Below are 26,017 nucleotides of genomic sequence, written 5' to 3' on the forward strand. Positions count from 1 at the left end.
ATACACTTTTTTCACCATAAAAAAAAAATCACATATTAGATGATTGGCCCAAATATTCTATACCAAACCAACCTACTACATAGTTCCTAAATGTTGGAGTTGGACTCTTAAGATATGGGTATTTAATTTTGCTTTTCTGCAGCTGTGTGTGTGTGTGTGTGTGAGAGAGAGAGAGAGAGAGAGAGAGAGAGAGAGAGAGAGGATGGGAGGGAGGAAGAGGGCGACAGAGAGAGACTTCGAGGCCAGAAAAATGTGTTGGACCCTCTGGTGCTAGGATTGCAAGACATTACAGGAGAGAACCAACTCAAACAGTTTGTCCTCTGACCTGTCCATGCTAACTGTGGCACACATGCCATGCCCTCCACCCACTGAAAAAGCAAATAAATCGAAAAGTATCTTATACATAGCTCCCACCCCCGGCACACAAAATAAAATGTAAAACCACTGCTGGATTTTTATAAACAAGGCAGCAGAGTCCCAATGAAAGTCGGGGAAGAGAGGCAGCAAGAGGCAGTCAGGTTCAAAGACACAAAATTAAATCTGCACTGTTCCACAGTGTAGTACGTTTCCTCACTGTGCCAAAGACTGGAACTGATATACGTGTCTAGTAGAGTAGCAGCATTTCCAGTAAGTAAACACGTGGAGTGCATTTTGTCTTGCGTAGTTTTTGAGACAGCATTTATATAATCATGGTTCCTATCATTCCCATGTCCCCAGTACCTCAGTAAAAATCTATTCTATTTCCCCCTCCAACAGAGATCCATGTGCCCCCCCTCCAGCCCTTTAGCTTTACCTAACATTTCTAGGTGTGTGGACTGTAGGTGGCTTGGTTATCATTTACTTAGCAGCTAATATTCACACATAAGTAGATACATACCATACTTATCCTTCTGGTTCTAGGATACCTCACTCAGGATGGATTTTTTCTAGTTCCATCCATTGGCCTGCAAATTTCATCAGGTCATTTTTTAAAATAGCTGAGTAATACTCCATTGTGTAGATATACCACATTTCCATTATCCATTCTTCAGTTGAGGGACATCTAGGTTGTTTCCAGTTTCTCACTATTACAAATGAAGAAGCAATGAACATGGTTGAGCAAGTGCCCTTGTGGCAGCATCCACTGGGTGTATGCCCAAGAGCGGTATAGCTGAATCTTGAGCAGATCAATTCCTAACTTTCTGAGGAACCGCCATATTGATTTCCAAAGTGTCTGTACAAGTGTTCACTTACACCAGCAATGGAGTAGTGTTCCCCTTGTTCCACATCCTCCACAGCACGAGCTGTCACTTGTATTATTGATCTTGGTCATTCTGACAGATATAAGATGGAATCTCAAAGAAGTTTTCGTTCACTTTCTCCTGATGGCTAAGGATGTTGAACATTTTTTGAGTTGTTTATTTTTATTTCATGTGCCTTTATGTTTTGCCTGAATGTATGTTCGTATGAGGGTGTGGGATCCCCCAAGGGCTGGAGATCTATACAGAGAGCTATAATCTGCCATTGTGTACCAGGAATTAAACCCAGATCCAGTGATCTTAACTCCCCAGCCCCTGTTGAACATTTCTTTAAGTATCCCTCAGCCCTTTGAGATTCTTCTAATGATAATTCTCTGTTTAGATCTGTAACCCTTTTTTTAAAATGGTATGGTTTGGTATTTCAATATCTAGTTTCTTGAGTTCTTTAATTTTTTTTAAGATTTTTATTTATTTTACGTATGTGAGTACACTGTAGAGTGAGTACACTGTAGCTGTCTTCAGACACACCAGAAGAGGGCACCAGATCTCATTACAGATGGTTGTGAGCCACCATGTGATTGTTGGGAATTGAACTCAGGACCTCTGGAAGAGCAGTCAGAGCTCTTAACCACTGAACCATCTCTCCAGCCCTCTTGAGTTCTTTATTTTGAATTTTAGTCTTCTTTCAGATGTGGAGTTGGTGAAAATCTTTTCCCATTCTGTAGGCTGCTGCTTTGTCTGATTGACAGTGTCCTTTGGTTTATAGAAGTTTTGCAGTTTCTTAAAGTCCCACTTATTAATTGTTTATCTCAGTGACTTTGCTAACAATGTTCTGTTCAGAAAGTCGTCTCCTATGCCAATGTGTTCAAGACTATTCCCACTTTGTCTTCTCTCAGGTTCTGTGTATCTGGTTTTATGTTGAGGTTATTGATCCACTTAAACTTGAGTTTTATGCAGGGTGATAAATATGGATCTATTTGCATTCTTCTACGTGTAGACATCTAGTTTGACCAACACCATTTGTGGATGATACTGTCTTTTTTCCAGTGTGTATTTCTGGCTTCTTTATCAAAAATCAAGTGTCCATGGGTGTGTAGATCCATGTCTGGGCCTTCAATTTGATTCTGTTGATCCCCATGTCTGTATGTATGCCAGTACCACATGGTTTTTATTACTATTGCTAAGTAGTACAACTTCAAATTGGGAATGATGGGACATCCAACAGTTCTTTCGTTGTTCAGGATGGTTTTATCTATCCTGAGTTTATTGCTTTTCTGTATGAAGTTGAGCATTGTCCACTCAAGGCCTGTGAAGAATGTTTTTTGTAATTTTGATGGTGACTGCATTGAATCTGTAGATTGCTTTTCTGGGGGGAAATAAAATATTTATCTCCTTGGCTTTGCAGAGGCATTTTAGTGTTATGAGTTCCGTCTGTCAGTTGTTGGTTTGGATCCCTGGGCAAATGGAGTCCTCTTCAGAAAGTCCGTTCTCAGACCTATACTCTGTAGGGCTCTGCCTACATTTTCTAACAGTTTTGGTGTCTCAGGTTTCACATGTAGGTCTTTGGTCCATCTAGAATTACTTTTTGTGCCAGGGAATAAGTTCATATCCAATTTCATTTTCTATACTTAGAACTCCAGTTTTCACAGTACAATTTGTCCAAAATGCGATCTTTTCTGTGTTTGCATCTTTGTTGAGCATTAGATGGCTGTACTCCAATATACAAAGTTGAGACTGGATTCCAGGTTGGGGCTGGTGTTAGGATTGAGGTTAATTGGGTTTGGGGATAGGGTTGGCTTTGGTGCATGGGTTGTGGTTGTGGTAAGTGTGGGGTGGTTTGTGGTTGGTGTTAGGGTTAGGGGTGGGTAGGCATTTGGGTTAGGTTTGGAGTTAGCATTGGGGACTTAGTTGGGAATGGGGTGAGGGCAGGCCTTAGGGATGGGTTTGAGGTTGTACTTGGGCAAGGAGATGACCAGGGGCGAGATGGAGTTTAGGGATATGTTTGGGGTTGAGGTTAGAGTAGGGCTGGAGATGGTGTTAGAGTTGGGATTGTGTTGGCTTGGATGTGGAATTGGGGTGGGTTTTAAACTTGATGTTGGGTTTGGGGTTGAGGTAGGGATTGCGGATGACACTAGGGTTAGGGTGATAATTGTGCGTGATATTGGGGTAGGATTGAGGGTGGGGATTGCTTGAGGTTAAAATAGTTGAGAAATCGGGTCATAGAAGGTTCCTGTGACAACCTGTACCCTACCTCTGAAAAATAAAAAACAGCCTAGACAGGAAGCCATCAAAGAGAACTCTTTAAAAATTGTGACCATGATGCTGATGTATAACTCTCCACAATTCATGGCTCCTGGCGGCATGCCGGTGGGGAGGCACTCAGTTTTCATCAAGGGTCCAGCCACTAGGAGTTTGACCATGTTCCATGAGTATATGGTTAACATAAATTAAACTTGTGGGTTTTGGTGGTTGTGGTGATGTTGGTGGTTTCTTTCTTGCTTGCTTTTTCTTTTCTTTTGCTTGGTGGATAGGTCACAGGGGTGGAGGGCCAGACCCAGGACAGCTAGGGAGTGAGTGTGTTTCAAGTGCATTATGTGAAATTTCCCAAATAATCATTAGAAATATTATGTTGGGAGGAGGGGGAAAGAAAGGAGGCTGAGCAAGCCAGGGGCAGCAAACCAGTAAGCAGTATTTCTCCATGGTCTCTGCATCAGCTTCTGCCTCCATGTTCCTGCCCTAACTGCTTTGATGAACTGTTGTATGGAACTGTGAGTGAAGCAAAGCTTTCCCCAAGTTACTTTTGGTCACGGTGTTTTATTGCAACAATAATAACCATAACTAAGACATTGGGCTTAGAATTTGGTTTGTGGTTAGGGTTTGGAGTGGGTTTGGGGGTTAAGGTTGTGACTGGGCTTATGGTTAGGACTGAAGTTGTATTTGGACTGGGCTTGGGGTTGGTGTGCTGGGTATAGGGTTGATTTGGAACTGGGGATTGGGGTTGGGGTTAGGATGAATACTGGGGCTGGATTCAGGACTTAAATCGGGTTTGACGTGAATATACTGGTGGGGATAGGCAGTTTGGAGTTGGGATCAGAGGTGAGGATGGATTTAGGGTTAAGGTGGGTGTTGGGGTTTGAGTTGGGTCTGGGGTGGAAGTGGGTTGGGTTGAGAATGGGCATTGTGTATGTGTGTTGGTCTGAAAGAGGGGATCAGGTCAGTGTTGGGTTGTGGTTGGGGATAGGGTTGGTTGGGATTTGAATTGATATTAGGTTTGGTTTATGTTATTGTTGATTTCAGGGTTTGGGTTGTAGTTGGGATTGGGGTTTGTGTATGAGGTGCAGTTGCTGTAGGGGCTCAAGTTACAGTGGATGTTGGGGTTGGAGCTGGAGTTGCTGGGGATGGGCTGGGAGTTGAGGTTGTGTGGGGGCAACTCCAGAAGTGATAGCCAGAGATACAATAAAAGTGAAATGTAATGAACTCCATTTACAGGAGAGAAAAGCATCTAAAGAAGACTTATTTATCTATCTCTGATTTCAGTTAATCCTGTGTTTGTTTCGGAATGGGACCATATTTATTATAGACTTTGTTTTACAAACAATACTATGTTACTGTTTGTTCTTGTCCCTATATTTAAATCATTAAATAAATCGTTGCATTTTAGTTTCTTGATATAATTAACATTAATTGGTTGAATTCTATTTCTAATTTGTCTTGTGATTTGCTTAAATGTCTCATTTAAAATGCATTATTTAATCTTAATTATTTAATGAGTATCTTCATTCTGATACAAGCCCCCAGAAATGTTGTAGGTTTTCTAGTTCATGAAATGGGTCCCCGAGGCTTCTTTCACCAGGAAATAGTTTCTTGTGTCAGCCAATAGGCTTCCTGTACACCATTTTCCAAAGGCTAGAGCACCAAATATTGCACAATGAGTCTTTCATACATTTTTGGCTTCTTTGTCTCCCATGTATGTCTACCTACATTTTGATTGGATACTTCATACTGCTAAGTGGTGATGACTAGGATAGACTTGGGGAAGGAGGAACTAGAGGAGAGACTTGGTCGAATCACATGTCCCCATTAGAATGCTAACCACTGCCTCATGTACATACATAGACGCTGAGCAGCCCATCTGTTTGGTTTGTTGCTGCTGTTGTTGTTTTTCCGCCTCCTAGCCAACATCAGACCCACCAACCACTGCTGCAGTTAGTGTCTTTCTTCTCCAGACACAAACTATGTGTGTGAATTGACCCAGAACAAGGTCTGTTTGTGTCATCTACCACTGTACCTAGCACTGGAGACCAGGCTGGCTGTGATGTTTCATCCTAACTGTCACAAGGTCAACTTGGCTGATCTGGATGATCATGGAGATGTCCCTTTCTCTCATTACAACCTGGGCATCCTTTCAATTTCCCCTGTAACACAGGATGGCCTCAGACTAATTGGGATTACCCCAGTCAAGCTTGTGTCTGTAGCCTTCCTCCTCCTTTACCCTCCAAATAAGCTCTCAGACCTGACACACTGCGTATACTCAATGATCATCGGCTAAACTTTTGAGTGAACCAGATATCAACACCATTATTCTCCTGGATTAGGCTGTATTTATGACCTTTTCAAAACTTTGTGCTTCATAAAATTCTGTATCTCTGAATCTTCATGCCCAAAGCATCAACACTTATTGGGTGTCCAGTAAAATAAATAAAATGAATCAACAAAACAACTAATGTAAGTGAGGCACAGTGGCTCATCCCTATCATCCTACTGCTTAGAAGATGGAGGCAGAAGGATTTTGGCAAATTCAAGGCTAATTTTTGGGTCCATAATAAAATCTGGGTCAGCCTGAGCTACAAAATGAGAGCATAATGCAAGGGCAACATAAGCCCATTTGTCTCCATTTAAAGATCCTGTTTGTCTCCATTTAAGGGCCAGGTCTGATTTTTTAAAAAGGCTATAATCCAAGAGCTCCAGGGGCAGACCATAAAATCCAGAACAAGATCATAAACCCCCCTCCCCAAAGAACAGCCTGGGAACAACCACAAAAATGGGGAAATATCTCAGAATGGGCCATCTGCGATGGGCAACCCTATTTCATCACATGGTTGAATGCTCATGACATAGGAATGCAGACCACTGACCACCTGTGACCCCCTAACACCCACCAGCAAGATTTTATATTACTTAACCCTTCTAGAGAGTCCCCCATAAGATCTCCTTCCCTATAAGAAGGCCTGTGTGCCTTTGTCTGGGGTTGCCATTTTAGATAGTAGTTGACCCTTGTATGCTGGATGTTTCTAAAAAATAAATGCTCTTTGTTTCTGTTTTTGCATACTCTCTAAGTCTGGGGTCTTCCTTTGGTGACTTTCAGACCCTTACAATACCAAAACAAAACAACAACTAATCTTCGTGTACTTTGATGTGTCATCAAAAGTATACTCATAGAGGCAGATGCTTGCAGCCAACCATTGAACTGAGAATGGGGTCTACATTGGAGGAGTTAGAGAAAGGTTTGAAGGAGCTGAGGGGGTTTGCAAACCCATAAAAGCAACAATACCAACCAACCAGAACTCCCAGGGACTAAACCACCATCCAAAGACTACACATGGACAGACCCATGGCTCCAGCTGCATATGTAGCAGAGGATGGCCTTGTTGGGCACCAATGGGAGGATAAGCCCTTGGTACTGCCAAGGCTGGACCCCCAGTGTAGGGAAATGTCAGGGTAGGGAGGTGAGAAGGGATGGTTGGATGGATGGGGGAGCACCCTCATAGAAGGAGAGGGAAGGGGGATGGAATAGGGGGCTTATGGATGGGAAGCCAGGAAAGGGGATAGCATTTGAAATTTAAATAAAAAATAACCAATAAAAAAAGTACACTCACCTATTTTACCTTTTACCATGGCACCTGAAATGTTTACCAATCTGCTAAGGAACGGATTGGTCAGTCAGTGATACAGCAATGCATGTGTGATAGGTGAGACTGATATTTATGTATTTTGCTTTTTTGTGTGTGTCCTGCTTCTGAGGCAGGGTCTCATGTAGTCCAAGCTAGCCTTGAACTCCGGTGCCCCCACCTGACAAATGTCACATGTATGGAGACTAGATGCATATCCCACCATGAGCAGCTTGGAATTCATTTGTGAAAATTTTATCTGTGGTGGGTATGGCTAATGCAAACATTCACTGCCCTCAGGGTAAGGTTCACAGTGGATACAAACGCTCGGGAAATGTGACCGTGACTCCTGACAATACTCTGAAGCACTTCATTTGTCTGCCAGCTTGCTTTTGTGGTACCGATGGTGGAACTCAAGACCCTACGCATGCTCCTCTACAGAGCAATGTCCTTGGTCTCAAGCAAGTCTTGCTACAACTGAATGAAAGTGCTTGGTATTGCTCCTCCCCCATAGAGAGTGTTCAGTGATAGCTTACTCTTGTCATTTACTCATGCACCTAGAACTGCTTGAATATGTAATATAAAAAATCTGGTCTCCTGGAACTTTACAGCACTATCTAATTGTCGCTGAGGACAGTAATGCCTATTCCCAACCGTACAGCCTGACTGTGAGGCTGACTTTATTTTGAGGAGGCATAAACCAAGTAGAAATCTCAGGCATAGAGAGATCTTGCCTTTCTCAATCCCTGAAGAAGTATACCATACTCTTTGGTTTCTTGATTGTACATCTTTCACCAGTGAAAACATTTCAATTGAAATATCCATAATATATGACATATTTGTAGTGTATATACCTATAGATTACATACATGTATTATCATAATAGGATATCTGTATTTTGATACAGGGTATTAAAATAGAGATGTAAAGGAGATATAAAAATTGAGTAACAATGGAACTTCCATGCCATTTTCCCCACCCTAGTGAACTCTCTGACAAACAGCCCACTGGCAGAATAGACAGCTTGCTTGCAGAAGGTAAGATGGATGACAGAGTCTCCAGTGATGGACCACTGAGTGCATTGGGTCCCAATTCAACCCCTGAGATGATCCCCATCGATCAAACTTGTCAACAGCAAACAAGCTTGACTTTTAAAGAAGGCGGCACTTCTATGACTGATGATTGAAAAGGCTTTATTTCTGATGGGACCATGGTAGATACACATTTTCCCCTAATGAGAAGAGACTGTCGGTGGTACTGAAGTATAAGGGACGTGACAGGAAAGCAGCAGTGTATGGCCGAAGCGTGTCAGAAGTCTGGTAAGGAGGAGGTGGCGACACTCAGCGCCATCGCACGGGTCAGCAGTCGTCAGCGCAGCCCTTGGCACTCATGGAAGCTACGACTTGTGGTAGTAACAAGTACTACAGTGGCAGTCTGTGTGGTTCTCCACTCTGGCATTTCCCATCACTGTGGCCTAAAGGGCAAAGAAACAGGTTGGTGGGTAGGTAGACAGTCACAAACTGCAAAATGGCAAGTAAAATAGCAGCCCGGTGTAACTTTTTTATTTAATATATTTAATAAATTTTGGTATTTTCCAATTATTTCACTTTCAAATGGGGTTATAGATTTACTCTGAAACAGTGAGATTTCCTGTAATTCTTTTTTTTTTGTATACTATGCAAAATAAACTTGAGTATTTTTAAAATTTCTTTTTTTTTTTTTTTACATTTAGTTATTCTGGTTTCAGGTCCCCTCCCCTGTCTCTGTACCTCTGTCTCTCTCTCAACAGTCTAGTTCATTTCTTAAGCAGGACAAAAATCCCCTTCCACTTGCTCTTAAAAAAATACTTGGGTTTGGTTAAAGCTTGTGGTATTCTCTTGCCTTCACTTTCAAGGGGATAGATTCACTCCCAGCTCCAAAAAAGAAAAAATTGCTTTATTTGCTCTGGTTTGGTCTCTGTCTCTGATCTCTCTCTCTCTCTCTCTCTCTCTCTCTCTCTCTCTCTCTCTCAGCATTTCTCACACAGCTCAGTGGTAGAGCACACCACTGCCCTGGGTTGACCCCACCTGAAAAAAAAAAAAAAAAAATACTTGTATTAACCCTCACACTCTACACACACACACTCACACTCACCACTGACACCAGCACCCTCACACTCTCACACCACTCATTCACTCCACCACTCACACACCACCACTCATTCCACCACACCACTCCACCACCCCTCTTAAGATTCAAAGCTCATGTTCCAACCTAGCTAACCTAGATCATTGCCTTTTCTGTGGGGGAAGGGGATGGAGGGGGTGGGAGGTCCAGCTCAGACTCAGATTAGGCAGATGTCTTTACCCTCCATCTCACCAGCTCCAGCCATAGGTAACTCCGTGCTTCGTGCTACGTTTTTTAAATCATTTTAAATTGTATTGAATGTGTAAGCACTGTGCTGCACATACATCTGCAGGCCAGAAGAGGGCAGCAGATCCCTTTACAGATGGTTGAAAACCACCACGTGGTTGCTGGGAATTGAACTCAGGACCTCTAGAAGAGCAGTGACTGCTGTCAACCTCTGAGCCGGGCCCCTGTTATCATTTTCTAACCTCCTTTTATGCACATCCACTGGCCTTTTAGACTGTGGCAACTACTGTACTCCTTACTTCCAAGTCATCAACATTTTCCATTTATTTTTATTCATTTAATTAAAGAGAATAAATGCGGGTCTCGCCTGAACAAAGGAGAAACAAATACAGGTCACTAGACCACTAGGACTTGACATGCCACGAGCACACACTGCCTCTGGATGGACTGTTAGGACGCCCTTACCTTAGTAAATGATTTGGCCACACAGCACGTGGCCTCCGAGGTAATATTCTTTGGAACCAACATTGTCTTCTTGGACCTTGCGGGAGTCGGGTATGCCCTGGAGAAGCAACAGCCCATACACTGATAGATGGGGGCACCCAGCTTGGAGAAGTATTTGTTTTCCTTTAGTTTACATTCTGGACAACCTAGCCAGGAAACAAGAGAAGGGGGAAATCACCCAGAAAGGTTTCATGTCCTGGGCACGACGTGACAGATGCTTTTTGCATTGGCAATAAAAAAGGAAATAGATAGTTTTGCCTGCATATTAATCTTCAGGAATAGAATCTCTTTATAATTATTGAAGCTATGTTCATAGAGAAACCGTTTTTTGCATGGCTACGTAGGGAGTTCATTATAGTGATTTCTCATTCTCGAGGGACAGATAATCCCAACGCTAAGAGCATGCTTAGAGAGGACCCAAAAACTTGATACCATACATTCATTTGAAAAGAAGCATTTCCCCGAGGCAAATCTGGCATTTTTTTTTCCCCATCAATATTCCAAATATTGACAGAAAGCCATCCTTAGAATTAAGAAAGCTTGGGAGTCTAGACAGCCTGATCACACAAAAGGCATCTGTGCTTAGAACCTGGGATACAAACATTACCGTTTGCAAAAGAAAAACCTTAACAAGCAGCAGTTCACAATCATAATCGGTGGTTATGTCCGGCACTGTAAGAGACAGTCAAGCAGCAAAGGGAAACGGATTATATGCATGAAGCAGGTTTTTGTCTTCCTCGCTTGTTATCTTGATATGAAACTTTATCTGAGAAAGCAGTGCTAAACTCTTCTGAAATCTGGAAGCGATATAAAAAGACAACTGAGCTGAATAGGGACGACAACTTTTCTCCTTGTAAACCTCAGAGGCAGAACTATAGTGACCTCAGACGAGCACGCTCAGGAGGCCGTCAAAGTGAACGTGGAGTACACCATTTTCACTGCATATTTTCTGAACCCGATTGAATTCTGTGCACACAGGCTACAACGTGCCTAGCTTTGTATCCAGAAGTGACTGTGTATCACATGCAAAAGATGGTAGGAATGAATTAATGATTATCGATGTGCATCTGGAAACAAGTCTTCCTTTTCAACACAAGCTGGGAGCTTAGTCACATACATACCCTGAATAATAAGGTCTCCATCAGGAAGAGAATGAAGAATATGCAGGACCATGGACAGCATGACCAGAATGACAGCCGCATATCTTCTGTAGCAATCCATAGCTCTCCTGCAAACTGCACATGAAAAAAATAATAATAATAACAGTGTAATCTGAGTGTACCAGTCGTAACACAAACCAGCCGTTTTAGTGGGATTGTTCTTTTAACTGATGGTGCTGACTTTGGGCATGCTGCCATCAACCAGTAAGTTTAACATTATTGCTCATGGGGGCTGGAGAGATGGCTCAGCGGTTAAGAGCACTGACTGCTCTTCCAGAGGTCCTGAGTTCAATTCCCAGCAACCACATGGTGGCTCACAACCATCTGTAATGGGATCTTGCCAAGCCTGCTGTGGCCCTGGTGGGGACAGAGTGACAGAGACAGCACCCCGTGTGAGCCTCCAGAATGTTAATGACTGTTGTGGGCTTAAGGCTGGTTTGTATAACAATGTTCATATTTTCACATTCCTCCCAGGACTGTCCTCCCTATTAGCCTTAGTGACTCCATGAGAATTAGAAACAGCACAAGTCCAGGAGTCCAGGGTGTGGCTAAACTCCCAGCAAATGGTAAAGGCTGGGACCTTCAGGACAGCCCTTACTGGAAAGAGCTTTAAATACATGAGACCAAAACATAAATAATTCCTCGACTATGCAAAATATAAAAGTGCAATATGAATTATAAGGGGCTTCCTGAATCTAAAGGAACAAAGGCAGCTCCGCCATGAGCCAGCTTGTTAGAAAGATACATAGATTGTTAGAAAGATACAAAGATTCCTGAGTTCAAGGTCAGCTTAGGACACAGTTAGACACCCGTGCGGTAGAAAAGGTCATTTAAGGTCAGGGTCCCACCCAACTAGTTTATTATCTGTGCGTACCAAAGGCAGATAGATCTCTAAATTCTTTTGCAATTTATGCTTACTGTCTCTTGACAAGCAAATGACTGGGGTCAGGGGATGCTGGTTCATCAGATAATCAGAAGGGAATCTGGATAAATGACTGGACTGATATGTAAATTAAAAGCTGGACTTTTGGTCTGCATGAGATGAGCTAGCAGAAAGCAATAACAGTTCTTTAGATTTTTCTCTAGCCAGTGCTGAGATATCTGGAAATCTCTGGAGAACACAACTCTTCAAGAATTTTTTCTTAACAGGATTTCTGACTTCATCAGAAGATCCAAATAATTTTTATAGCAGCTTTTCTGGCTTTTCTGACTATCCAGATAGCTTTTAGAATTTTTACTAGAAGAGAGCTGTCTCAACCAGAGTTTTAGAATAGCAAGAAAAAGCTGTCTAGAGCAGAGCAGGACACACACACACACACACACACACACACAGACGGTTAACTACAGGAAACCATTGTTTGTTCTAAGTCAGTGATTCTTGAAGTGGAAAGACCCTAGAAAGCTTCAGTGGGTCTGTGAGGACAAAACAATTAGCAAAAATACTAAAATGTTCTCTGCATTTTTCCTTAAAGATCCATGGTGTGATAGTGAAACAGACTGAGCAAAGGAGTACATCAAACCCAGCTGCCTCTCCCTAGACCAGACATTGAAAATTAAAATAAAATAAAATAAAATAAAAAATTAAACAATGCCACTCTTCTCACTGAAATTGTCATGTTTCCCGGCGGCTTCAGCTCATGATACCAGCACTTTGAGGGCCCTCAAACTGAGACAAGGGGATCATCACACTTCTATGCTAGCCACTACTAAAGAGCAAGTGTGTCTCCCCAAAATTAAACAAATAAAATCAAAAACCATCACAAAATAAATAAAATTAAGAAACTATCATACTGGGGTTGGGGATTTGGCTCAGTGGTAGAGCGCTTGCCTAGGAAGTGCAAGGCCCTGGGTTCGGTCCCCAGCTCCGAAAAAAAGAACCAAAAAAAAAAACAAAACTATCATACTACCGTATGCTAACTCCCCATTTTCAGTTTTTCGCTTCTATTTTAATGTGGCTTGTTTGTGTGTTTGTTGTTTGCTTGTTTTTGACACAGGGTCTTGCTCTGTGGCCTACCACACACTATATCTCTGAGAGACACCACAAGAGTTCATCCGTCCTCCTGCTTCAGCCTCTCGAATGCTGGGATCACAGGCATGCATTACCATGCCCAGCTTGTTGCTGCTGTTTGAATGAACCATTTTGAAACTTCAGGAAGATTTTCACAGCCAGGCAGTGGTGGCACCCACCAGAGGCAGGGGGATCTTTGAGTCTGAGTCTAGCCTGGTCTACAGAGCAAGTTCCAGGACAGCCAGAGCTATTCAGAGAAACGCTGTCTCAAAAAATACCAAACCAACCCAAAACAATAACAACAATAAAAAACCATTTTTTTTGTGTGTGTGTGTGTGTGTGTGTGTGTGTGTGTGTGTGTGTGTGTGTGTGTGTGTTGGGGAAGAACATGCCACTGTGCATAAGTGAGGGTCACAGGACAATTTGTCTGAGTTGGTTCTCTTCTGCATATGCGTCCTGTGAATCAGTCAGACTTGGGTCACCAGGCTTAACTGCAAGTGTTTTCATCAGCTGAGCCACCGTACCAGCCTCTCAAGACGTTCTAACACAACTTCAAAGCCAAGGCTATAAGTGCCACCTTCTGACGGAGTATCTTGCACTGGTCATTGCTGTGTTTTGCTGGTGTTACAACTGGATAGCACTGTTCACTGCTTTTCCTCTCGGCAGTATACATGCCTCCTTCTGAAACCTCGAAAGCTCGTCCTCAGGGCAGAGGCTTCCCTGGGAGGCTCAGATTGATTTCTCCAAATCCATTGCCTGAAATGTGAGGTATCCGTAGCAACAGGGTCTTACCTTCTCTTTCTAGAAGGCACCAAGGGAAACAGCAATAGCTTAAGCTGTTGGGGTGCCTCCTGAACATCTCTGAACCACATTTTACACACACATACACACACACACACACACACATACACACACACACACACACACACACATACATACAACATCCATAGACAGATGGATAGATTGATAGATATAGACTGTATGCTATTTTATGTAGCCATAAAATAGTACAATTCCTATAGCTTCTCCAAATATCCCTCCTCCTTTCCACTCCCTCTGTGCTACCCCCCTCCTTCCTCCCCTTCTATTTTTCCCATTTACCTTCACAGCAACTCTTGCTCCCCTTTCTAGTGCTCCTGCCAGCCCCGATGTCCCTCCATGGTCCCTCTTTTCTTTCCTGGTATTGTAATTACTCCAGGTTATATACCAAAAGACCCAGAGCTTAGCATTGAGAGCCAAGAGAAAAATTGCTGGGTCTGTGTTGTCTCATTCAGTAAGATATTTTCTAGTTCCATCTATTTACCGTCAAACTTTATTATTTCATTTTTCTTTAAAACTGAATAGGAATCCATTATGTCTCCATTGTTCGTTCATCAACTAAAGGACATTCGGGTAGCTTCCTTTTCCTGACTATTATGAATCAAGTGGGAATGAAAACCTCTGGGCAGATCATCTATGGAGTAGGATGCTGAGTCCTTTGGCTATGTACCAAGAAGTAGTATAGCTAGGTCGTATGGTAGATTTATTTTTTTTTTAATTTTTAAAGAATTCCCCACATTGTTTTCCATGGTGACCGGATCTGTTTGCGATCCCACCAACAGCGAGGGAGGAGTTCCCTTTCCCCCACATCTGAGACAGCCTTTGTTGTGGGTTGTTTTCTTGATCTTAGCCATTGTCTGGGATCAGATAAAAATCTCACAATTGCTTTAATTCACATTTCCCTAATTGCCAACAATTTTGAATGCTTTCTGTGGTCTCACTCTGTAGCCCAGCCCAGTCTGAACACACTACACAGTCCAGACTAGGATTGAATTCCTGGAAATTCAAGTGCTGCCTCCTCCCAGGTTGCTGGGATTGCAGGTATATGCCGCCATCACAGACTGCATTATTCCGTGTCACAACTTGGAAGAAAAACTTAAGAATTGGAGCAGAAAAAAATAATCATTAAATCCAGTTGCAATTTATACTATGCAACTATGATCACCTGTGCTATTAAACTATGATCAATATAAATTTACACTTAGGCTTACTAATCTTAACCAATTTCGGTAGTCTGAAGGAATACGCCCCCAAAATCACAGGTTCTGCTTATAAAATCCTAAACTGATCTTTACTTCACCCTCATACCCTCACCACTTGCTACTTACCACACCAAAATTGCGAATACGGTGACACACACCACTAATCCCGGCATTCCCGAGGCAAGGGCGGGAGAGTCTTTGGGTCAGAGTTCAGCCTGGTCTACCTAATCAAGTTCTAAGCTAACCAAGGCCTTATAGTAAGATCGTGTCTAAATTAAATAAAACATAGATAATAGGTAAATTTAAAAGAAAGACCGTAAATCTAAGAAGATAATTATTATTTCAACTTGGTCTCTAAGACCTTCTCAGTCCATCCCACTTTTCCCTTCTCAGTCCATCCATTCCAGATTTTGAGCATCCCGCTCCAAGATGAAGGCTGCATTCAATGCCAAAGCCATAAGAAACTATTCCTTCCACTGTGTTCTCCTATCTCGTAATTCTCAGGGGCTGTCACAGCCAGCCAGCTAGCAGTACACATGGTTGTTCCATCCAGGTGAAAACTTTTATTGTCTGGTTGGTTTATTTGTCCGTTTGTCTTTTAAACTTTTTTATTTATGTTTTGTATATGAGTACACTGTAGCTGTCTTCCACCAGAAGAGGACATCAGATCCCATTACAGATGGTTGTGAGCCACCATGTGGTTGCTGGGAATTGAACTCAGGACCTCTGGAAGAGCAGTCAGTGAGTTTAACAGCTGAGCCATCTCTCCAGCTCTGTTTGTTTCTGACAGGCATCGTCAGGTAACCCTGCTGGCTGGTACTCACGATATAGTCAAAGCTAGCCTTGAACCTTCGTGATGCTCCTAATTCAGCCTGATTACTGGAATTTAAAAAGTGTGCCACCACGCCCAATTTAAAAGCTTCTTGCCCACAAAATCATGCTCCTCTCCTCCATCCACTCAGCAAATCAGTGCTCAGTTGAACTTTAGAATGGTACAGTATCAATTAAAATTTGCTGTCGTGCAATTCTGGTGGTGGCTCATGGCTTTAATCCCAGCACTCAGGAGGCAAAGGCAGGAGGATCTATGTGAGTTCCAGTCCTATCTGTGCTACAAAGTGAGTTAGTTCCAGGACCTCCAGGTCTGTTACACAGAGAAATGCTGTCTCAAAATACAAAAAAAAAAAAAAAAAAAAAAAAAAAAAAAAAAAAAAAAAAAAAAAAATGCTAACAGAAGCCAGCAAGACAGTTTAGTGGATAAAGTCACTCATCATACAAGCCTGATTGCTAGAATTCACCTAAAGCTGGAAGAAAATCGACTCCATAAAGTTATCCTCCAGCCTCCGTTTGCACGCCATAACATATGTACCCACTTACACACATCAGGCACACATACGCAATAACAGCAGTAACTATTTTAATAAAAGTGTTTTATGAGTTTATAACAGAGTAATTCACAATATAAAGTAAAATAACAGCTTGGCCACAATTTTAAAAAAGTTCGGTAAAATGTTTTCAGAAAATTTCACTAGAGACTTATATATACTCTGACCACATAGGTTTCTTTTCTCATGGCTATAATCGAATACTGGATAGAAATTAATTTAAGGGTTTATTTTGGCCCCAAGTTTAAAGGGATGTAGTCCACCATCCCAAGGAAGGCATAGTGGGGGTTGGGGTGGGATGGTCCTTAGTGCCCACCAGGAAGCAGAGAAAGAGTAATCCCAGTGTTTAGCCAAATGTGACCATTTTCTCTGTTATGTTCAGTCTAGAGAGATGGTGGCCCTTATATCTAGAGTAGATTTGTTCTCCTCAGTTAAACCTCTGTGAAAACTTCTGACCCTGCAGTATGATTTTTTTCTGGATAATACATTAATGTGTGTGTGTATATATATATGTGTGTGTGTGTATATATATATGTGTGTGTGTGTATATATATGTGTGTGTGTGTGTGTGTGTGTGTGTGTGTGTATGTATGTATATTGTAGGCAGGATACAGTCTACTATATAGACTTTAAAAATCAACACGATTTAGAATTCTATTAAGTAATCCTAGCACTCAAGAGGCAGAGGGAGACAGATCCAGGATAGCCACAGCTACGATATGAGACTCTATCTTTTAGAAAAATCCATTAGGAATAAAACTGTAGATAACATCAGTTCCTCTCAGAAGACTAAAACATGCAAAGACCGGAAAAATAGAGAGCCTAGTGATGAGGCTGTTTAACTCCAGCTCCTCAGGAAGGTTCTGCAGTTCAGGGCTCGCTTAGAACTCAGTGAAACTCTGTCTCAAGATGAAAAGTGAAGTCGGCTGCAGATACAGCTCAGTGGTAGAGACGCCCATGGCCAGCTCCTAAGAGGCTTCCACTCCACATACACTCACCACCAAATTCTTTAAAGACCAGAAATTTTCTACGGGAACTGTATTACATAAATATAAGAATCTCTCGTAGCCTCTTACATTTATGTATTGCATTTTTTAGCTGATGTAATGCCACCTTTTAAATCAAGAAGCAGCTCATTTAAAGTGCTAAAGAGAGCTAGGGGGATATGTCAGTGATAAAGCACTTACCTGACATGCAGGAGGTCCCGGGTTCAGTCTCCAGAACTACCTGTAGCTACTCGGTAGAGAGCCTACAGAGCACTGCAGCAGTGTGGGACGTCCCAAAGGGTAAGATGGCGAGTATTGGGGTATGAGACGTGCTAAATGTCAAGATACGTTGGGTTTGCAAGGTTTTCACTAATGGGGGAAGGGGATGGCGTTGTGGATTATTCAGTCTCCTGATGGAGGTAGGAAGCAGAAATAGGACCTCGGGAAACTCATAGCTAAGCTCAGCTAGCCTGGTATAGGTAGCAATGACCAGTAAAAGGCCCAAGGTTTCCCTCTGACCTTCACACTACACTGGGACATGTGTGTGCCCTCACACAAAGACACACGTTAATTAATAAAAGGTTAAAAGCTGAAATTGAAAGGGCAATGAAATTCACAGAAACCTTTCAGAAGTGATAGTGATGACTGTTTTAGATATTTTAAAATCAGCTCCAGGGACAGCCACATAGTTCAATGAGTAAGAGAGCTTGTGGCTAAATCCTGACTTCATCCCTAAAACCTACACAGAATTAAAGGAGGAAACTGACTTCACATACATGTACCTTTGTCATGCACATACATGTACCTTTGTCATGCACATACCCAACGCGCGCGCGCACACACACACACACAAATACACACATACACAGAGACAGAGACAGACAGAGAGAAAGAGACAGAGACAGAGACAGAGAAACAGAGAGACAGACAGACAGATAGACTAATAATGATAGTAGGGGTTGGGGATTTAGCTCAGCGGTAGAGCGCTTGCCTAGCGAGCGCAAGGCCCTGGGTTCGGTCCCCAGCTCCGAAAAAAAAGAAGAAAAAAATAATGATAGTAAATCTTTTTGAATGATCAATATTTTGAATTTTAACTGCCTATTAAATCAGTGAGTTTTGCCATCTGTAATATCAGCACTCAGGAGGCTGAGGAGGAATTCAAGGACACCAGCCTTGGCTAAAGAATGAGACTTTACTAAAAAAAATTTTTTTAATTAAAGAAAATAATTTTAATTTAATTTTATTGGTGGGATGGAGTATGATCATGTGACCCAGTGTAAGACAGGAGATTAGAGGAAAATCTCTGAGTCAGTTCTTCCCTCCCAGCGAGTAGGTTCCTCGGATCCAGCTCAGGCTGATTGGCGGTAGCAATCACTCTTATCTGCTGAGCTATCTTCCTGCCTCCAAAGTAATGATGTCTTTGTTTTGTCTTGGTTCTTGGTTTTGGAGACAAGATCTCGCTATGTAGCCTGGGCTGGCCTGACCTCAGATTCACAGCTACACTCCTTTCTTTGCCACCATGTGCTGTGATGGTAAGGGTGCACCACCACAGCCAGCTCTGTGTCAAGAAATACCTTTTAAAGTTTCCTTTTATTTCATGTGTGTGCGCCTCCTCGTCTCTTTGTGCACCACATACATGCAGGTGCCCTCCAAGTCCAGGAGAAGGTGTCAGATCCCCTGGAAAGAGCCACCCAATGTGGGGGCTGCAAACCAAACCTGGATCCTTTGCAAGAGCAGTGGATGCTCTTCTCTGCTGAGCTACAGCTCCAGCCTCTCAGGTTTAAGAGAAATCTCCAGGAATTTAAAAGATGCCTCTTCTACCTGTAATCTTAGCACTTGGGGGTTAGAGAAAAGACTGTAAGGAGTTCGAGGTTGTCTTCAGCTCTGTAGCAAGTTCCAGGCCAGTATGAACAATTTTAACTAATCTGAGTCCAAAACCAAATTCCTCTTCTCATGTAAACTATCATACTTTTGAATAGAAAGAAATTATAGTCCTTTGGAAACAAAAAGTCCTATTGAAATACAACGGCTGCTTTGCATGCCCGAGTAACTCTCATTGTGCACTAGGTCTGTCTCTCTTCATCGATACTCAAATTCCACTCGTCAATATTGAGAAAGAAGAGCAAAAGCACCCCTTTTATTATCTATTTCCAGTTTACCAGCCAATCAGTAATTCAACTAACGCTAACACAAATATAACTACAATCGTTCCTCAGTATCTGTGAGGAGAGGGTTCCAAGGGGCTCTCCCATACCAAATCCTCAGATGCTCAGTGCCTTCTATAACATGGCGTATTGGCATACAACCTCTTCCTTTGCACTTTAAAATATCTCCAGACTACTGAGAACATTTAAAAGAATGCATGTGGTATATAGGCACCTGTTCTACATCATTGCTCAAGGAATAATTGAATTGACAATTTTTTATTTGTATTTTAATTTGAGGTTGGCTGAATCCAAGAATGTGCTGTGCTCACACAAATACGCCAGTTGTAAAGTAGTCGAACTTTCCAAAAGCTCATTAGAACCACCCACTCAGCCTTGGAAAGTGACTTATTATCATCAGCAATGGCTGGCAAATACCAACAACTATTAGTTTATAGAATTTTATGGAAAAGAAAACGGGAACAGTGCTCAAGTTCCAGTGGTATAATTGAAAACCCTGAAACATTTATTCAAAACATATTAGCACGTGTGGTCGTTTCACTGAACAAGCGGGCTGTTTTATCGATAGCCAACTTGAAAGGTCAGATGTGCATCGTCTAGAACTGATAATAAAATAATTTCAGCCACTTCTTCTTTGGTTCTTTTTTTTTTTTTTGGAGCTGGGGCTCGAACCCAGGGCCTTGCGCTTCCTAGGCAAGCGCTCTACCACTGAGCTAAATCCCCAACCCATTTCAGCCACTTCTATAATGTCTACTTGACCTCTACTTGCTGAAAGATGAGCAAAATGAAGACCCTTCAAATGGTTCTTGAGAAAATATTTTAGATTTTGACAGGAGATACTTGTATCCTGGCTTCTGTTAGAAACCACCTTAGCTACATTTGACAGACCTCCTCCCAACTCAGTCATGAGCACCATAAAGAAAATCAACCAATGCCTAATTATTTTCTTACCAAGATAGATGCAGAAAATTCCTTCCTGCGGTCGCAAGTGTTTGACTCCTTAATTAAAATCCCCCAAATGATTTCATCATATTACCTACCTCTGGATCTTTGGAAGGATGTGTTCTGGGCAGTTGATTGTCGATCTGAGGGGAACTTGGTCTCCGATTGTTCAGTGCCTGCAGTTAATAACGTCTTTTATACCAGCAGAGGAATACAAATTGCATGCTCCCACCTGCACCTAAGCCCAGGGATCAGCAGTAAGTTCCACCCGGTGATTGGATGGTACTTGGTATAATTACCATGACATCAGTTTGATCTTATCACATTGCAACCCTCAGATTAGTTTTGCTTTTAGACATTTCGAGGTAGTGGTGACCTCAAGGACAGCTTATGAAGAGAGAGAGCACTTGGCCATTTTCTACGTAATTTTATTGAGACTTGCACAAAACATCCTGAAAGTTGACACCTTTAAAAATAAACAGGATTCTAAGAGTAGCACATTTAATTAGCTAAGTGCCTGATGTTTTCATAAAGCAGGAGAAAAACATTTCAGGATTACGTTATTCCAACAGGAAACAGAAAAGTAAAACACTCGCTCTGATTTCTTAAATTCAACAGGCATCTGGATTTAATAAAGATATATGGAGAGGTATGAGGTAATCCTGAGAAGGACTGACTAGTACTCAGTAGATATGTGTGTGTGTGTTTGTGTGTCTATTTGTGTGTGTCTCTGTGTGTCTGTGTTCTATACAGTCTCATACAGTGTGTGTCTGTCTGTGTCTGTGTCTGTCTGTCTGTATCTCTGTCTCTGTCTCTGTCTCTGTCTCTCTCTCTGTGTGTGTGTGTGTGTGTGTGTGTTCTATACAGTCCCATACAGCAGCCTAAGAATTACTTTTTTTAAAAAAAATCAACTTTTGTTAGGGCCCAGAGAGATGGATCAGTAGTTCAGAGCATGTACTGCTTTTCCAGAGGACTTGATTTCACGCCAGGTTGAGAGGCTCACATGTAACTCCATCTACATGAGGAGCCAATATCTATGACCTCCACAGAATCCCACCCTCACGTATGTGTACCCACATGCATATACACGTACATAATTTAAATAATAAAAATTTTAAATCTTCTGAAAAATTAAGTGACATGATTCTCTTCTCCCTTTAAAGAATCCTTTATTCTTACTTTGTTGAATGAAAGCTCTTCAAAACCTTTGACTTTATTTTTTAAAGTTATTTTATGTGTTAGTGCGTGTGTGCGTGTGTGTGTGTGTGTGTGTGTGTGTGTGTGTGTGTCTCACGAGTTCTATTGTGAGTATGTGGAGGCAAGCCTGCTCCTTCCACTTCATGTGGGTTCTGTGAGTTCGGGGCTCAAGCTCAGGTTCTCGGGCTTGTGCAGCAAGTATTTCTCAATCCATTGAGCCATCACACCAGCCCAATGCTGTGATGGTTGTGATGTTATGGGAAAGAATTTCCACTACCATCAGTATGAAGCAAAAGTAGCTTACTAAGAAAGAATCCCATTTCTAATGTCTAACTTCGTATTGAGGGAAGCGCAGGGAGTAGCTTGGAAAACCTGGATCCACTTGGCTTGGGCTATACATGAATTCCACCCCCTTCTTCTCCTCCTCCTTCTTAAAATTATTTGTTTATTTTATGTATACAAGTACAATGTAACGTCTTCAGACACACCAGAAGAGGGCATCAGATCTCATTACAGATGGTTGTGAGACACCATGTGGTTGCTGGGATTTGTACTCAGGGCCTCTAGAAGAGCAGTCAGTGCTCTTAACCACTGAGCCATCTCTCCAACCCTTGTATTCCCCCTTCTAACAATGCTTTTGGCAATACAGAGCCCCTCACCTACATATACTGTACATATGCACATCTCTCCTAAGAATAGCACCCCAGGACCCCAGCCTGCACATATACCTGACTTTGAACAATTTAGTAAGTTTATATATGGCTCCAGCAAGTATTAATGACACACAGACAATTCCTATTAATATATTCCCAGACACACCCAGCGTATCAGGTCTTTTCTGTTGCTGTGGTAACACCGTTGACAAAAGCAACTTAAAGCAGGGAGAGTTTACTTTGTCTTACAGCTCCAGAAGAAGCAGAAGAGTGCACTAGAAGTGGAGAGAGGCTGCATGTTCTCAACGCTTGCCCTCAGTGATGAACTCTCTTCAGCCGAGCTCCACATCCTCAAAGTTCCAAAACATCTCCTAACAGCATCACCAACTGAGGAAAAGGTGTTCCTAGTGCATGAGCTTAGGAAGGACATTTATCATTCAAGCAACCACAGTCTACTTCCTGCCACCAAGATCTCATGGCCGTATCACAATGCAGAATGAGTTTAGTCAAACACATTCTCAACCTTGTTCAAAAGTCCTAAGTCCAAACTTGCTTTCGAGGCCAAGCTACCTCTTACCTGTGACTGCCTGGAAAATAAAAAATTTTTAAAAAAATTATATAATGTTAAGTTTGAGGTAACAAAGAAAGAGACCGCTGTTCCAACTGAAGTGTCTGGACAGGCAAGCTGTACTCTGGGAAGAGCAAACGCACTGAGGGGTTGCATCGGTTTTGACTCTAACTCGGGTGGTGACTGTGGCTTTTCCCCATTGGCTTGGGCCTCACCTCACTGTCTTAATTCAGTTAGCTAGACTGATAAGAATTGGTACACAGAAAATGAAGGAAGGGGAGAAGGATCTCTAAGCCATCAAATTCCTGGATCACAGTATTGGACTTGTGTATGAACAAAGGTTTTACAAGGTCTGGTGAGGCTGAAATATTTCCATAAAAGTTTTACAAGGTGGAGGATGTGGGTAAAAAGATTTGAATTCATTGCTCTAAATACAAGTTTCCTAGTATTTGGTAGAAAAGACTTATATTTGATATTTCATACACTGATTTCCAGGCTTCGGTTAGTTCTTGCATGTGAGCGAATGCTTTTCTCTGTTTCCACATGATGTACTTTGAAGAAGTATGTAAGTTCACTGTATTAACTGATTCTAAGATAGGGAAATGAAGCAAAAAAAAAAAAAAGACAAAAGGCAAGCTAGAGCGTAAAACTCACTTCAGAGCTGTATATAGAACCCTTAAGCATGCATAGCCAAAAAGAAAGTGTGAGTCTGACCATGACTCAACCTTAGGAAGGCAGGCTAGAGGGCAGCGTGTGTGTGTGTGTGTGTGTGTGTGTGTGTGTGTGTGTGTGTGTGTGTGACAGCTTTGACTTACAGTTATCTGATAATGACACCAGTGTCTGCTGACTACTCAGTAATTTATATAAACATGTCAGTCTGTCCCATCAATCCAGGATAGAGGGACTATCACTGCACGAAATACAAATAAGGAATTAGGAAATGGGACCAGAAGGTTTAGTCGATCCCTGATACATAATTAAATTAATGACAGATCTGAGAGGTTTAACTCTGCTAGACTGCAGTGCCTTGAAAAAAAAAAAAACGAGGTCATCGGCGGAGAGATGAGTCATCACTTAGGAGTGCTTCCTGCTCTTGCAGGTCAGGCATCTCCCTGTCAAGACTCCGAAATCACTGAAGGAAGACCGAAGACTCGGATTGTATGCAAAGACAAAGAGCATTTATTCTGCAGAAACATCTAGCACGCAAGGGTTACCATTGTTTCCAAATGGCCATACCCATTATAACAGGACTGCTTAATTGCTTCTTAGATTATAGCAGACTTCTAAAACTCAGGGCACCTTCCAAGGGGTTACAGGAACCATTAGCTGAAGGTCGTAAAGAATATATACACTGGTGTGCTCCCTCAGCAAGGACCCGGGGTGTCTCTTTCATGAAGCCTCAGCTGGGGAGACTCCTGCGCTCGCCATGGCAGACGAGAAACCCAAGGAAGGAGTCCAGGCTGGGAACAAGGACCATATTAATTTGCAGGTGGAGGGACAGGATGGTTCTGTGGTGCAGTGTAAGATTAAGAGGCATATACCGCTTAATAAACTAATAAAAGACTATTGTGAATGGCAGCGTTTGTCAATGAGGCAGAGCAGATTCCTGTTTGATAGTCAACCAATCAACGAAACAGACACACCTGCACAGTTAGAGCTGGAGGATGAAGCTACGAATGATGTGTTCCAGTAGCAGACGGAAGCTGTCTACTGAAAAGGGAACCGGCTACTTTACTCCAGAACTTTGTTATGGACCAAGAGTACATTCTCGAATAGGAAGCCGCAATTTGGTCCTGCCACATCCTGACTACTGCACTATACTTTTCTCTCTCCTTCCAGTTTCCTGTCCCCATTTCTTTATTGTCCATAAAGTAACTGGTCTGTGTGCACAAGCATATTGCTCTTTTTTCTTTTCCTTTTTAAAACTAAACGGCCCATGTTCTGTTTGGTTGACATCAGATGGAGAGGGTATGGGGGACAGTACTGGTTCTGTGACAATATCCCTCTTCTCCACTAGTGGCATGGCCATTCAACTCTTGCCTTTCTATCCCAGTAAGTTACTTTGCTCTCATTGTTTTAACAAAAGAACCCAACGGCACAACATCCTTGCATACCTTGTTCGATTGGAGAATCTTACTGTTTTTCATTTATCATTGTAAAGCCAAGGACATTTTATGACTTTCTTTTTCACGTAGCTGTTACATGTAGGGTAATCTGTCTTTAAGTAGGAATAAGTTACTCCTGAACAAAATGATCCTAGATAGTTTTCCCTTCAAGCCAAGTGTCTTGTTTAAATAAACTCCTTGTATTAAAGAAAAACCAATATATACACCACAGAACGCCAGGTGCAAACACAGGAGATAAGATATTGACTGAGTTTGTCTAAACAAGACCTCAAGGACAGTTTAGTTACAGTCTAAAACTTTTCCATGGCCTTGCAAGCTAGTAACAAATGGTGAGGAGGTTGGGGATTTAGCTCAGTGGTAGAGCGCTTGCCTAGGCCCTGGGTTCAGTCCCCAGCTCCGAAAAGAAAAGAAAAAAAGAAAAAGAAAAAGAAAAAAAAAAACAAATGGTGAAAACTAAGCCAGATAATTACTCCTTTTTTTTTTTTTTTTTTTTTTTTTTTTTTTTTTTTCTTTTTTTCTTTTTGTTTGGGGGGGGTTTTTTTTTTGTTTGGTTTTATTTTTTAAACCCCTAATTACTCCTAGTGAATATGCATGTAGGCATTCTCTGTTATAACCTCTTACCCAATTTATGGATTTATGTGCGGACCTGCAGTGAGGTTTTTTTTTTTTTTTTTTTTCTTCCACGACGTGAACACACGCTCTGAGAGTCGAACAAGTACTGAGAACAAAGGGCAGAGATAAGTCCCTCTCCCCTTTGCTCCTGAGACTTCAACTTGGAGAAGCTCAATTCCCTGCCGGGGCTTTACCTAGCCTCCCACTGTGTCACT

General features: G+C 42.0%; 2 protein-coding genes across 2 annotated transcripts; one reads left to right on the top strand and one right to left on the bottom strand.

Annotated features, from left to right (window-relative positions):
- Positions 1-8,302: 8,302 nt before the first annotated feature.
- Cga (glycoprotein hormones, alpha polypeptide) lies at positions 8,303-20,838 on the bottom strand. Its single transcript, XM_032890134.1, has 4 exons — positions 20,745-20,838; positions 11,104-11,217; positions 9,944-10,128; positions 8,303-8,600 (listed from the first exon to the last, which is right to left on the bottom strand). Exons 2-4 carry the CDS (start codon positions 11,201-11,203, stop codon positions 8,523-8,525), a joined length of 363 nt encoding a protein of 120 aa, XP_032746025.1. The 5' UTR covers positions 11,204-11,217; positions 20,745-20,838; the 3' UTR covers positions 8,303-8,522.
- Positions 20,839-24,454: 3,616 nt separating this feature from the next.
- Positions 24,455-24,757, top strand: LOC116888876 (small ubiquitin-related modifier 2-like). The gene has a single exon (XM_032890143.1). It carries the CDS (start codon positions 24,491-24,493, stop codon positions 24,755-24,757), a length of 267 nt encoding a protein of 88 aa, XP_032746034.1. The 5' UTR covers positions 24,455-24,490.
- Positions 24,758-26,017: the final 1,260 nt, after the last annotated feature.

The sequence above is a fragment of the Rattus rattus genome, chromosome 1 (assembly GCF_011064425.1).
Source record: "Rattus rattus isolate New Zealand chromosome 1, Rrattus_CSIRO_v1, whole genome shotgun sequence".
Lineage (NCBI taxonomy): Eukaryota > Metazoa > Chordata > Mammalia > Rodentia > Muridae > Rattus > Rattus rattus.

Excerpts from the sequence above, each read along its gene's own strand:
- Cga (XM_032890134.1), bottom strand. The coding sequence starts at position 11,203 with ATGGATTGCTACAGAAGATATGCGGCTGTCATTCTGGTCATGCTGTCC. Across the intron at positions 10,129-11,103 it reads TGGAGACCTTATTATTCAGG|GTTGTCCAGAATGTAAACTA; the intron begins GTATGTATGTGA and ends TTTCCTGGCTAG. Across the intron at positions 8,601-9,943 it reads TGGCCAAATCATTTACTAAG|GCCACAGTGATGGGAAATGC; the intron begins GTAAGGGCGTCC and ends TTTGCCCTTTAG.
- LOC116888876 (XM_032890143.1), top strand. The coding sequence starts at position 24,491 with ATGGCAGACGAGAAACCCAAGGAAGGAGTCCAGGCTGGGAACAAGGAC.